Here is a 15,047-nt window from a genome sequence, read left to right as displayed (position 1 = left end):
AATTTAATTTGTTTGAACATGAAAGTGAATTAGAACCTAAGGGCTGTTGCTGGTGTCACTCATTGTTGTGTAGTTCATGCTTGGGGTTGTGGGTTCGATTATCAATTGAACTGAATAAAATGTTAGTGAAGTTTGTTTGCTGTGTTGTTCTCTCCCTTGCCACAAGGGTTTTTCTCTAGGTTCTCTGGTTTAACTCCCTCCACAAAAATCAACATGTGAGTGGAGTTTGTTTGCTGTGTTGTTCTCTCCCTTGCCACGAGGGTTTTTCTCCAGGTTCTCTGATTTTCCTCCCTCCGTAAAAATCAACATGTGAGTTGAGTTTGTTTGCTGTGTTGTTCTCTCCCTTGCCACGAGGGTTTTTCTCCAGGTTCTCTGGTTTAACTCCCTCCATAAAAATCAACATGTGAGTTGAGTTTATTTGCTGTGTTGTTCTCTCCTTTGCCACGAGGGTTTTTCTCCAGGTTCTCTGGTTTTCCTCCCTCCATAAAAATCAACATGTGAGTTGAGTGTTGTAAATAATGAAAGAATGTTGTGGTAGTGCACAAGGATTTGAGTTTCCAACTTTCCTATATCTTAATAAGATAAATTTAAAAAAAAATGTACCTTGAGTTTGAGCATGCCCAGTGTGATCCTGAAGAGAGTGACAGAACCTTCATAGAAGTAGACATCCCATATACGCAGTAATATCTACATAAAATACTAGCCTTTAATAACACCACACCACTACCATGACCAGGAACAACCACCACCACAACAAATATACACAATACAAGATATTATATGGATGGGATGAATGGTTATACTGGGTTGAACAATACGTGGCTGGTCACAGAGCATAAAAACGACAAGGCTGCTACTTTCGCAATTTTTTTCTTTATCTCTCATTCATGCTAAAAAACGTTTAGTGTTTCATTCATATCTCTTGTGCTTTAAATGTTTCACAAAATTCTGCTAACCTCCAGCAATTCTACTTCGAGGTATTAGCGAAAATGTTAGTTTTTGTGCTGATCATTCATGCTAAAAAATGTTTAGTGTTTCATTCGTGTCTCTTGTGCTTTAAACGTTTCACAAAATTCTGCTAACCTCCAGCAATTCTACTTCAAGGTATTAGCGAAAATGTTAGTTTTTGTGCTGACCAAAATATCATCTCTCCCAACGTTCAGGTCGTTATATCTCAAATCCGCATTCCTTAAATTTCCCCAAATTTGGGTAATTTGTTAATCAGCCCCAAAAGAGCCTGTTTATGAAATATGAAGCTTATTAACGCATAAACCTCGAAAGTAGAACCCGTTTTTCTGCCCTGTCTGTTTGGCCACATTCATATTCATATTTGTTTTGCATCTCTTACTAAATTTGCAAATGTTCAACAAACAAAACAAAAAAAAGAAATTAGGTGCTAAGATACCTGTAAATAGTTTTAACTAAATCAAAGTCAGGTATAGTCAACTTATCAAAGGCCAGACAAGTGCCACTTTTGGCCTAACATTATCTGTTTACTGGACATTATTTTGAGCCCTGTAATGTTAATAACAATGAAAATAACCCTAAAAATCCAAGAAAATAGAATAATTATTACTTGGTGGTCTTACCTTCATGTGTACCACACTTGCAAATGCCGTAAGGAACCAGTGCAGGGTTATTAACGACAGTTCTGAAATGTTAACAAGATATTTAAATCCTAAGTACATGTATAGTAGGTTCTGTTAACAAGACATTTAATCCTTACTACATGTAGGTGTATATAGTCCACCTTACATGAGTATCATGTGTAAGATTCTGTTCTGTTAACAAGACATTTAATCCTTACTACATGTAGCTGTATATAGTCCACCTTATATTACATGAGTATCATGTGTAAGATTCTGTTCTGTTAACAAGACATTTAATCCTTACTACATGTAGCTGTATATAGTCTACCTTACATGAGTATCATGTGTAAGATTCTGTTCTGTTAACGAGACATTTAATCCTTACTACATGTAGCTGTATATAGTCCACCTTATATTACATGAGTATCATGTGTAAGATTCTGTTCTGTTAACAAGACATTTAATCCTTACTACATGTAGCTGTATATAGTCTACCTTACATGAGTATCATGTGTAAGATTCTGTTCTGTTAACGAGACATTTAATCCTTACTACATGTAGCTGTATATAGTCCACCTTAAATAAGCATCATGACGTGTAAGATTCTGTCCTGTCATGGTCTATTGCTTCCTTACCAATATCATGCTCCTTGAGCTGTTCATCGGTGTGAGGCAAGTAGCTAACAATCAACTGTCTCAATACTCTCTGGTCAGCCTGTACACCAATTAGGGTACTAGAGAAGTATGATGGCGGGTTCAGGTCTTCTATCACAGTACACATCAGCCAGAAAGCATCTTCTTCTTCAACAAATAACAATAATGAAGCCACGATCTGAAAACAGAGCAGTAATCACTGTGTTAGTTGATTCACTGGCACAACCCCCTGACAGTGACAAATAATTGTACCATCCCCATCCCTGACAGTAATTAATAGACCTACTATACCCCCACAGACAGTAACCAAAAGACTTACTATCCCCACCCCCTGACATTAACAAAAGGACTATCCCCACCCCAGACAGTAACCAATAGACTTATCATCCCCACCCTAGACAGTAACCAACAGACTTACCATCCCCATCCCTTGACAGTAACCAACAGACTTACCATCCCCATCCCTTGATAGTAACCAATAGACATACCAACTCCTCCCCCCCAGACAATAACCAACAGACTTACCATCCCCATCCCTTGACAGTAACCAATATCTGGATAAAGCCAGGCTAGTCCTCTCAGGATTCTCCTTAACCTCAAGAGTCCAATACTTGTTTGCTTGTAGAAGCAAGCATTGTTGGGCAATGTACGCTGAAGGTCCTAAGATTAGCAATACAAGTTGATTAGGCATCACAATGTGTCATGAATATGACAGGTGCCGAGGGTTTCCATGGTTACCCTCCTTAAACTACACCAACAAAGCAGTATTACTGTACCTTTTCAATCTGTTTAGCAGTGAGTGAGTTTTCATCAGAGCTGGCTCTGGCAACTTGTTTGTATGTAAATTCTGCATTGATTTTCTTCTGCAATGCTCCTGATATTCTCATCCACATCTAAAAAAAAAAAGAATAAAATATTATGACCTAAGGTTCTGACAGCAAAGTTTAACATATCAAATTATAAATAAATAAAAACACAATAAAAATCAATCACCCAGGAGAGGTTTGTCAATTGACCTCCTCGGCTTGGGCGTAATGTTTTCCCATTTCAGACCATGTGTCATTCCCTTGAGAATCAAATTCTTTGTTAGATTTGTATCCATATTCATGTGTCTTCTCGTGTGCAACCGAGCGCAACTGTCAAACAATGAAAGGATACTCTAGGGAATGGCACGTGGTCTGAAATGGGACAACATTACGCCCGAGCCAAGGAAGTCTATTGGATACAGAATCATCCTCATTTGCATCATTTGCAACTTTAACAAGGATTTTATCAAACTCACTTCAATTTCAATAATTGCATCAGAATATGACAGTATACCCCTATACATTTGATATGCAATATACAATGTTTGCATCTGACCTGTATAGCCTTTACATCGGCTCCCCTCCTGAAGATAATTTCAAATGCCCATCCATATCAGCCACTCATTAAATGTAGATTGTACACTTTTGAATTCATAGATTAAAATATTAATGTAAACCAACTCAGGCCATAATCTAGATTCTGTACTTACTGGTGCTCGCATGCTGTGTGGTATACCAGAGAACACTAGCTCTCTAAGCTTCTCAGATCGAGGAAAAGTTAGAGATACCTTCAAGAGAAAACACGATATTCCACTGGCAAAGTTTTTCCTTATTGGGTTATAATTATTGGAATTACAATCACTTGATTAAATCTCATAATGTCCTTTAAAGTGCTACTACGACGAAAATCGCTCAAACTTGGATTCAGCTGAAACTTCCCAAAAATACTCTTTAAAGGTCACATTACTTGTGACTATAATTTATATTTTGGGGTGTTTGGGTATTTCTTTCTCCCTTTACTACTGATATTTTGATCATAAACTACAAAGAAATGTATGGAGCGATGTTCGATGTTGAGTGTATGACGTCACAGACTCCAAAAAATAATTGTAAAAATATCATACTTTCGTCCTGAATATCGAGAAAACACTTCATACAGTGATTATTGGACCTTTAAAGAGTATTCTTAGGAAGTTTCAGCTGAATCCAAGTTTGAGCAATTTTCGTCGTAGTAGCACTTTAAATTTTATTGAACCCTGAAACAACCTCTGGGCTGATCTAAGTCAGGGCATGGCTAACTCACAGATAGAACCCTGAAACAACCTCTGGGCTGATCTAAATCAGAGCACGGCTAACTCACAGATAGAACCCTGAAACAACCTCTGGGCTGATCTAAGTCAGGACACGGCTAACTAACAGATAGAACCCTGAAACAACCTTTGGGCTGATCTAAGTCAGGACATGGCTAACTCACAGATAGAACCCTGAAACAACCTCTGGGCTGATCTAAGTCAGGACACGGCTAACTCACAGATAGAACCCTGAAACAACCTCTGGGCTGATCTAAGTCAGGGCATGGCTAACTCTCAGATAGATCCCTGAAACAACCTCTGGGCTGATCTAAGTCAGGGCATGGCTAACTAACAGATAGAACCCTGAATCAACCTCTGGGCTGATCTAAGTCAGGGCATCGCTCTCTCACATATCGTACCCTAATAAAGCTGCCTTTGGCTATGGTTAACTTATGGATTAAATCAGAACTTAGCATGTTAGGTTTTGTTGAGGGAGGAAAGCTAGAATACCTGAAGAAAAACCCTGAAATGAAGTGATGGACCCAACAAAATCTACTCAAGTGATGCAGAGTCTAGGCATTGAACCTGACACCCAGTAACTTGATGCTTGATTCCCTAGCATAAGAGATAATAAGTATGAGGTGAATGTACCTTATCCCAAGTCAGGTCGCCTACATCTTGGTTCTGAGTGAATTCCAGGTAAGCTGTCCACTTTAGACGCAACCCTTCATCTTCATTGGTTACAAAGTTCCCTGGATCAGGGTCTTTGTACTCATGCTCTAAATCTGCTAAAAAGGTCAAGTATTATTATTATTATAAGAGAGAGAGAGAGAGAAAACTGGGTCGAGTTGTTATTGCAGTGTATTGTGGGGTTGTTTACAGTGCGACGCACCTAACCGTGGCCAGCCTATTTTTTTCACTAGTTAGCCTATCAGAAAGCGAGAATTTGTGAATTTGCACGAGAACTCACTTAGCGTGACCGCAAAATTTAAGATTATTTAGTGCTCTTTGCAATGAAAACTTAAATAAATGGCTATGAATTAGCCTCGGTGATACCTATTTTGGCCTCTTTGCTGACTAACACTGGACACTTTTGTTAAAAAGTCTTTTCAATTGGTGCAAACATTTGGCGGGAAAGGATCCAACGGCATGGTTAAAAAATAAGCTATGTGGCCACGATTAGGCGCGTCGCACTGTAAACAACCCCACAATAACACCACAATAACACCAATCATATTGTATTATTATTATTATTATTATTATTATTATTATTATTAGATGCTAAGACATATATTGCACAACATCAGGGGAAAATGAAATAAATTAGGGGGTTATCACCCTTCAACTTTAATAAATTTAGAATGATTTCTTTGAAGCTCAGTTTTCAGGAAAAACAATTTGCAAAAAATAATGTCAAGTGTTTAGTTTACAACAATTATTGCAAATATCTTTGAAGCATGTGTAGAATCAAGTTTCTGCATGACCTTTAATCAAATTAAAATTATTGCTAAGTTTTAATCAGCTTATAGAAACTTATCTTTGAATTTTAATATCTTTTATAGTAACAGGGCTACAGGTAAAGTAATATATTACTTGTTTACTAAATGATTAATTTTAATAAACATCTTGGTCACTATATATTTACCTCCATCCATGATGAACCCAAACTCGTCATATTGTCCCTCTGGTCTGTTACCTGAATCCTCTGTCTGTTAATGAAATCATTAGGTGATGCAATAAGATTACAATCATCACTATCATACCCATCACTATCATCATCATCACCATCATCATCATCACACCATCATGATCATCAACATCATAGCCTCAATCATCATCACCACCACCACCATCATCTTAACGACATCACCACCACCGTCATCATCTTAACACCATCACCATCATCATGATCACCACCATCAGCAACATTTTCAATCATCAACATCATCATCATCGTAGAGAAATGTTATTATGCTTTTGCATTCATCATCATCATAACTATGATATCGATCATATAATAATTCAATATCTACTACAGGCTATGGATCTCTAGCTCTGAAGGCCACACACTAACCAACCAAGCTATACCTGTTCCTAAAACATTACATGTACGCCTATTTCGAAAATCGTTGTCGCACCAAGAGCCTCAAGTAACAAGCCTAGGCTCCAGAGAACGTCGGTACTTTTAATTATAATTTATTTATTCATGGTTCATGCAAGTGGCCATAGCTCTCCACTAATTATCATCTCAAACAGCCTTGCTTGGAGTAAATTGTGAAGTCAATAAATGAAAATGCACCATGAATAAACTAAATACAGCTAAAAGTATCGGTGTTCTCTGCAGTCTTGGCTTGTTGCTTGAGGCTTTTGGTGCGACAATGATTTCTGAAATAGGTGTATATTAACACTATACAATGTACAACAAGTTTCATTTATGTATTTAACATCACCTGTTGTATCCTAGATAGTATGTCTTGTGGCCACATACTTGGTGTTAGTGCAGAAAAAGGACCACCAATGGCAGGTACAAATGACCCAGTAACTGGAGTACTACCACCACCAACAGGAATAGCCGAGTCATCCCATGCTAAAGCATCTTCATTGCCGTCATCCTCGTCTTCACTTAATGTGGGTGCTACATGCAAAAATACAACAAAAAATAACCTTTTAGTGTTATTGGATTTTAATTCTAAGTCAGGGGAAGTCAGGGCGTGGCCATCTTACAGATTGTTACAATGGTTACCTCCTTTACTGGCAGGGACTGGCACGTCCTTCGTGGTGCACCTACACCAACCCCATCATCACCGATGAGTTTAATATTGATACAAAAATATATTTATCAAATCATATAAAATGATGCTAAAATTTATTTTAACCTCCATGGTTTCCAACATAATGATATCTCTTGGTTTATTATAATATAAATAAGACTGCTATCACCTTGTGTACTACTACTACTACAACTACAACTGCTACTGCTGCTGCTGCTGCTGCTGCTGCTGCTACTGCTGCTGCTGCTACTGCTGCTGCTGCTACTGCTGCTGCTACTACTACTGCTGCTGCTGCTACTACTGCGCTATTGCTACTGCTGCTGCTACTGCTACTACTGCTACTATTACAATTACTACTACTGCTACTGCTACTGCTACTGCTACTGCTGCTGCTGCTGCTGCTACCACCACTGCTAATAATAAATTTCTTTTAACACAAAATTTAGAAAGTTGAAGAAACTTATTTACACTGAAGCTGTGTATAAAACAATAATAAATATATTGAGAAAATTAAATATAATGGTAAATATATGATAATAATAGAAATATATCACTAAAATTGAGATATAGAGGATGTTGTATGGGCGTGCGCGGAGATACGAATTTTATCTTTGAGTGTTGAAAAGATCTCTTATGACTGAGCGTAGTGAACAAGTGAGAGATTTTCAACATGAGAAGATAAAATTCTTATTTTCACGTGTGAAGATATCAATTTTTCGAAATAGAGAAAAATAGATATTTCATTGGTAATTATATAATAAACAAATTATAATCAATAGTAGTAATTACTATAAATATGCAATCATATTATATAGTATTAATATTTTCTTTATTAAAAGAAAAACATTAACATACTTATAACATAGCTGATACATCGCCGGCACTTTGCTTGGCAGTTTTGTGTGTAGATATGAAATTTAAGACTATAGCGCCAAAGAACTTCACCAAGTTGGCTGGGACATAGACGGTACATGTACTGACCAGCCATGCAATGTATGAATCAGGTACATAATCTAGTATATATACATTAGACCGACCACTGTTGCTTCTTTAAATTACTCCTTATCAATAATTCACCACAGGATGTACTGTTTACTTTAACAAAACATTTGACAAAGGCTGAGAAAAGAATCACTGTAGTTGACATTAAAGGCAAAACACTTTTTTCATAATTGCATCGAAAATCCCTAATATATGAGTCTTAATGATGTGTTTTTCAAGTTAGAACTAGATGTTTGGATAGGGTATTTACAAATGATCACAAGAAATGATGTGGCCTTACCTCTGAGGCTCTTGCTTTTTCTCTTTAAACAAAACATGGCATATCAAAACAGCTGAGAAAACCAAAAATGTGCTGTAGTTTTACATCTTAAGAAGCCAGTGCTTAAAAACCATGATCAAGTTCCAATCCAAACTCATTTCTGGGTTTGATTTTTTGGTAGGCTAGAATTTAATTTCCTAAAAAAAGATTACAATAGTTTTGTAGACACAAGCTTTTGAATCACAGGGCAACGAACTAAACTCAAAAAGAATGCACTGAAATTTGAATATATTTTCTGCATGACTGATTTGTGTTTACATGTGACTTAGACACATACAATCTACTTAAATGCTAAGAATAAATCTTAAACTATAGATAACCCAATATACATTTAGTAATAATAATATTAGAATAGTATTAAAATAATTAGAAATAATTATTTGATAATCTTTGAGTGGAATAAATCATACGTTATAAAATTACTTAAAACAAAACAGAGTAAAAATTATAATAATTTGACTACCAATTTTAAATATTTTGCAAATTTGTTAAAATTGAAAGTTTTATGAACATGTGCCTCTTACACTCAATTTATTGAAATACATTTATCATTCAAAATTTTTTTTCCTTTTCCTTTTCTTATTCATTAATCATTATTTTTCTTTTCAAAGATTTCTGTTTGTTGCACCTTATTTAAAAAAATGTCCTTTTTTCATGAGGGTAGCACTTAATAGCCAGTGGCTAACAAACCTGTGGCCCTCATTCCGTGATTGAATTGGTATTTAGGAGTTGATTTTTGATATTATAATGATAAACACTTATTACTACAGCTATTATTATTTTATTATTTCAAAAAGAATAGAATAGTAAAGCATAATCATATTCAATAATTTAAAATTATATTAAGCAAAATTAAGCATCAATTATTGTGTAAATGCAGAAATATCTTCACAACCTCAGTCTAATATAGAATATGAAAAGATTTGGAATTTCTAAAGGCAGGAGAGGGTACAATGAAGATATATGATCATATTACAATCTTCTATACCTCCCCCAAGAGGGGGATTGAGATTTCCAAGGTGTGGGGAGGGTCTGAGGAGGGTATATTGTATTATAGTACCAGAAAATATCCATACCTTCCCCATGGAGAGGGATTGGAATATCCAAGGGGTGGGGAGGGTCTGAGGAGGGTATATTGTGTAGTACCAGAAAATATCCATACCTCCCCCCACAGAGGGGATTGAGATTTCCAAGGGGTGGGGGAGGGTCTGAGGGGGAGGGTCTGAGGGGGAGGGTCTGAGGAGGGTATATTGTGTTACCAGAATACATACATACCTCCCCTATGAAGGGGGATTGAGATTTCCAAGGGGTGGGGGATGGTCTGAGAAAGGGTATATTGCATAGTTCCAGAATACATCCATACCTCCCCCATGGAGTGGTATAGAGATTTCCAAGGGGTGGGGGAGGGTCTGAGGAGGGTATATTGCATAGTACCAGGAAAGATCCATACCTCCCTCATGGAGGGTTTGGAATCACCAAGGGGTGGCAGGGTGGGTTCTGGGAAAGCAGTTCACTTCCAGAATTAAACAGCCATAAAGCCACAAATACTAATTGCAAAAAAGATATTATGTACACCGCATTAAAATATGGCAACCAATATTGAATAACTAACCTCTTTTACATGTAAATCAAAACACTTTCGCATTTCCACAAGGCTAGCCAGTCAAGAACAATATTTATTCAAAAATTTGTCACCGTATTTCAATTTGGTATATATTGTGTACTATTCCAGAGAAAAACAAATCCCTAAAAGGCACAAAGAGGGCTCTATTTAGCTTTCTGGTTTTCCATTTGACCTTGGGGTGAAATGTTTACCTTTAAGGATATCAATAGTGGATAATTAAGGCTTGAATAGTGCTAGCTAGCAACCTAATTGGCCCCTAAATTTTCCTACCCACTCATAACATATCACCTCAACACAGCTCCAAGATCAAATCTGTTTCTCCACAAGGCCATGTAATATCTTTTATTTAAGATTTCATATCCAGTATTTTACTCAATAACCTCCCCAGTTCTATACATTAAATGATGTCTATTGGAGCGCTTTGACAAATATCGACAACATCAACAAAAGAAGCTTTAGGACTTTCAATATACCATGGCAACAATGCATTGTTTGATACACTGCAACAAGAGTAAGTTGAATATTATAATAACAATATTATTGTTTGCCTGTCATTATCATCCTCATACAGCCATCCTGCATCTTAAGGCCCTTACTATCAACTAGGAGATAAATGGAGGATATATTACATGATCTTCGAGTGTTCAATTGATATCTCACGAGTGAGCACAGCGAACGAGTGAGATATCTAAATTGAACACCAAAAGATAAAATTTGAATCTCCAAGTGGCCATGTAATGTTCTGTTTATTATATAGATATCGATGAAACTTAAATAAAACAAAAGCTCAAAAATTCTTTATTAAAATAGTAAGCCATTTCAACAGCGATATCTTTACGTGTGAAAGATATGGTATCTTCCACTGGTGAAAGGTATCAAGTTTTCGACACTAGAGAAAACCTGGTATTTCATCGATATCTATATAATAAATCATAATTATAACTGAAAGACTTCAAGCTGTATAATAATTTATAATAATATTTTAATTACTCATATAGGGCAAAATGTATAAAATGATCTAATGCACATTACAATAATAAGAAAAAAAGACACAAAAATAATCAAAATAAATAAAAAATAAAATCAAGGCATCTGCTTAAATAATATTCTACCAAGGGGGACCACTAGAAACTACTAGATGGATATTACCTCTTCTATATATCTTGTTTAAGTGGACCAAGTCTTGTTTTTTATCATCATTAGATAAATAAAACCAAAGTGAGAGACTATTGAACAGACAGCATTTCATACATGTGTTGTTAGGAGAACTGATAGCCATTTGATATGTATCTTCCAGCAACCAGCTAGAAATATTAATGAATTATTCCTCTACATGAAACGTTATGGCAGACACATAGTTAGAAAATGGAATTGGCAACATTGAATAAACCAATCAAACTGTGACACCATATTTTATCCAATAAGAATGCTTAGATTGTAAATGAATACAGCCGCCAGTGAAGGTTTTAGTGCCTAATTACCATTTCAGTTTTTCACGCACAATATATTTTAAATATGAGTTATACATTTACAAAATATTTGAGATTATGTGCATGCACTGATTGGTCAAACCAATAGAAAAACATGTTTATATCATATGACAGTTAAGATGCTTAGCTCAAATGTTTTGTTTATTTTAAGAAAGCAATATAAAATGTAGCAATATAAAACGCTATCAAGAGGTCAACTAAACATTCAGCTATGCCTCGTGTTTCTTAATGACTTCTTGTACAGCTCCCAGAAAGGTTAGATAACAATAAACTTGAGCCATTTTGTATTCCTAATATATTTTCTTTTTGCTTTGTTCCTTTGTACATATAGTGCTTAGCATACTGTATACATATTTTTAGTCAGTTAACATTAACTGCGGGAGGAAATAATAAACCTAGGCCCCGTCCACATGTATCCGGAAATTTTTGCATCTGCAAATCCTCTATATATCCAAGCATTTGGGCCACTTGGCCAACATCAGGGATTGAATGAAATTACAGTCATAATTTTTGTTTTAATTTTTGATAAATATGACACCTACGCACAACATACTCAATTTAATAATATGCATGTTCAATAAAGTGACAATTTATTATCAGCAACATAAATTTTAAAAACTGGCTCAGAATCATTTTTCATTCTAGCTAGAATCACATGGAAAATTGCTGTGCAAGTCACACCAAAAGTTACAAGTGTACAGTGTATCAGGATAATAAAGTGATAATCAGGTATAAGTATAAATTAAATTATTAAAACAAAAATGTATTATTCAAATAAATTTATTATTCAAAGGAATAACATTAAGTTCTTAGACTATGATGAGATCAATAGATTCAGTTGCTAGGTTATACAATAACTACATTAGAATGTTTGAAATAATAGCATTAGACTTAAATAAAATATACATTATAATACCACTACTTGCAAGAACATTGTCATACGAAAGTAGAACATTAGTGTTTAGTGGGATAGGAATTATATTAAAAAACAAAAGAAGATCACTGAAGCTGAGCTCTTTCTTTTGTCTTTTAATGTATTCCTTTCTCAATAAAATACTAATGTTCTATTCTTTTTTGACAACCTTCTTGCAAGTAGGTGCATATAGATATATATATTTAATATTTAAGGTCTTCTGTTAACTGCAGGCTTTAAAAACAAAAATATGACTCCAAATTCTGACTATTAATATTTTTCTATTTAAATTTAAAAACATTTTAAAAAATCAAATAGGATACCCTAGCCTCTTTCTATTCTCGACTTTCACATCCCCATAATCCTTTGTGTCTTTGGGGGGTAACCACTGGGTAAAAACCCACTTATTTTGCTGAAGGCTGATCAGACAATGTTGAAAAAACCTTGTTTGGTATCCAAAGATAAAATGAAGAAGTAAAAACCGAAAAAGATAGAAGCTTGAAGACGTAATGTTAATTTTAAAAATTTTTTTGTAAGTCAATACATTTTCTGTAAGACCAAAACTCTTCATTATCTGTACACACAAAAATAACTTGGAATAAACTGATAATCAGTATTGTACAGATAAAAGCAGGTATAGTATAAATTTAATTAAGAAACCTTTCAATTTGGGACAGCTTTTTGATTGCTTACCCCCAAAAAACCAAAGGCATAATGGGGATGTGAAAGTCAAGAATGGGATGAATGGTTGGCATAGCTGTGAAAGTGCTCGCCTCTCACCAATGCAACCCGGGTTCGTGTCATATGTGAGTAGAGTTGCTTGTTGGTTCTCTCTCGTGCTTTGAGTGTTTTGCTCAGGGTTTACTGGATTTCCTCCCTCCGCAAAAATCATTCTCTAATTTTAATTCAATCTAGAAAGGGTCTGGATGAAAATAACTCTGTGTATCTAGTTACCCTATCAAATTGAGTTTTTTCATTTTAAATCTCTTAACATTTTTGAATATTAATTGAATTGAAACTTGCCCCATCAAATCTTTGCCAGTTATTTTGTCTCGTAGCAATAAGCCAGAAATGAGGTATGACTGAGCAAAAACTAATTGTTGGGTAAACATGACAGTCAATTTAATGGCCAAAAATATTTTAAGCCATGTTAAGAGTATGTAAAAATACATTATTATATAATACAAAACCACAAGAATTGTGAATACCCCTTTTTACAGTTCCGTTCAGTGACCACAAATAATAGTTCCAAGCTGAGGCTGGAGTTTCTGCGCATAGCAAAACTATGCTTTTTATCATGCACAGCAACTCCAACCTTGGCTTGGAACTATTATTCATGGTCATTGAACGCAACTGTAAAATAGAGCATTCGTTTAATTCAGCCAATTTTGTCTAAAAAAATTGTTTTTGAAAATTCGTACATCAAATAAAGGACATAAGGGGAAAAAATTTATACACGAAGTTATTGCATGAAATATTACATTAAAATAAAAATGTGTGAAGACATTAAGTGAGCCAAGAGTATCCTGCCACGTCCAACTTATCTTTGATTTTAAATATCCTTTCATTTACATAATCATTGAAATGGCAGATGAAACCGTTGGTTGAAAATCCACTCAAGCAAGACACAGAATATGGAAAATATGTACGATTTTCAAGATTTTTGACAAAACCTTACATGAACTAAGCTTTTGGAATTTTTTCGTTGGTAAAAAGGAATATTACAAATTGTTATCACCTCGAATTGTTTCAATGATCTCAAAATGTTCCAGAAATAGCGTCTTAATGTTCAAATTCTAGTATGAATATTATTTCCTGCGAGCGTCAATAGATTTCAAAACTATCAAAATAAAGTGACAAAATACTTATTATTTTTAGAGAAGAAGTGATACTACGAAAAATAATAACAATAATAATTATATCAAATCATATTATATAAATAAACACAAGCTCTTCTATACTACATTATAAAGCTCATCAATGGATAACATGGCAAAGATTTGTCATGGATACGAATAAAAAAATACTTCTCATAGACAATAGTCTAATGGAAAAGCTTTAGAAAAAACTTGACTATTAAATTTTAGTAGAAACAAAGACGATTTTCGAGAGCATTTATTTCTACTACGGTGAAAAAGTCAAGAGATTTGTCGATCGACATTTCTTCAAGGGGAACTGTCATTTAAATCTTAGCCGGGGGGAAAAAGTAACAAAGGAAAGGTTTCAAAGAAAAATCAAACGAGAATAAGTAGAATATTCAATAAAGCAGCCTTTTTTAGAAAGTAAAAGATCCGATAAACTCTCTTTATATGGCTTATAATTTATTTATAGATGAACATATGATTCAATTCATAACTTCTCCAAAGGTTTGAAGACGCTGTTCTCGAGAAAAACAACCGAGAAATGACTCTTAATTTACCTTTTATTCCACTGCCACTATATCCATCGCTCCCTCGTTTATCCTTGTTGGTAAATACGTATTTGGCTATGTCCATTTTACTACAAATATTACTTGAAAACATAAATTTTAAAGTTCTTTTTCTAGACAAGAACAACCTAACAAGAAAACAAAATGGCCGCCGAGTCAA

At 35.0% G+C, this 15,047-nt stretch overlaps 1 protein-coding gene and 1 long non-coding RNA gene across 5 annotated transcripts in view; one reads left to right on the top strand and one right to left on the bottom strand.

Moving 5' to 3' along the window:
- Positions 1-15,047, bottom strand: part of LOC116291472 (small G protein signaling modulator 3 homolog) — a 29,891-nt gene extending 14,844 nt beyond the window's left edge. Inside the window, exons 1-10 of one of the 3 annotated variants that reach the window (XM_089024185.1) lie at positions 14,879-15,047; positions 6,791-6,975; positions 5,986-6,049; positions 4,992-5,128; positions 3,759-3,836; positions 3,019-3,135; positions 2,768-2,902; positions 2,225-2,420; positions 1,590-1,651; positions 604-687 (exon numbers count right to left, since the gene is read on the bottom strand). In XM_089024185.1, the coding sequence (XP_088880311.1) occupies positions 604-687; positions 1,590-1,651; positions 2,225-2,420; positions 2,768-2,902; positions 3,019-3,135; positions 3,759-3,836; positions 4,992-5,128; positions 5,986-6,049; positions 6,791-6,975; positions 14,879-14,981 (1,161 nt within the window). In that variant the 5' untranslated portion in view covers positions 14,982-15,047. Of the gene's footprint in view, positions 1-603; positions 688-1,589; positions 1,652-2,224; positions 2,421-2,767; positions 2,903-3,018; positions 3,136-3,758; positions 3,837-4,991; positions 5,129-5,985; positions 6,050-6,790; positions 6,976-8,393; positions 8,594-14,878 lie in introns of those variants that run through there. The other 2 variants (XM_089024189.1, XM_089024194.1) reach the window with 2 other exon arrangements.
- LOC116291467 (uncharacterized) lies at positions 10,473-14,251 on the top strand. Of its 2 annotated transcripts, none has more exons than XR_004196583.2 (3): positions 10,473-10,567; positions 12,192-12,275; positions 14,051-14,251. It is a non-coding gene; the product is annotated as an uncharacterized LOC116291467 (long non-coding RNA). The 2 variants fall into 2 exon arrangements; XR_004196584.1 differs by lacking the exon at positions 10,473-10,567 and adding an exon at positions 11,686-11,801.

Source organism: Actinia tenebrosa, unplaced genomic scaffold, assembly GCF_029948245.1.
Source record: "Actinia tenebrosa isolate PJP-AT-01 unplaced genomic scaffold, QUT_ActTen_1.0 PGA_scaffold0__85_contigs__length_37466705, whole genome shotgun sequence".
Classification (NCBI taxonomy): domain Eukaryota; kingdom Metazoa; phylum Cnidaria; class Anthozoa; order Actiniaria; family Actiniidae; genus Actinia; species Actinia tenebrosa.
Note: the sequence above shows the minus strand (reverse complement) of the source record. Positions and strands in the feature narration are given on the sequence as shown.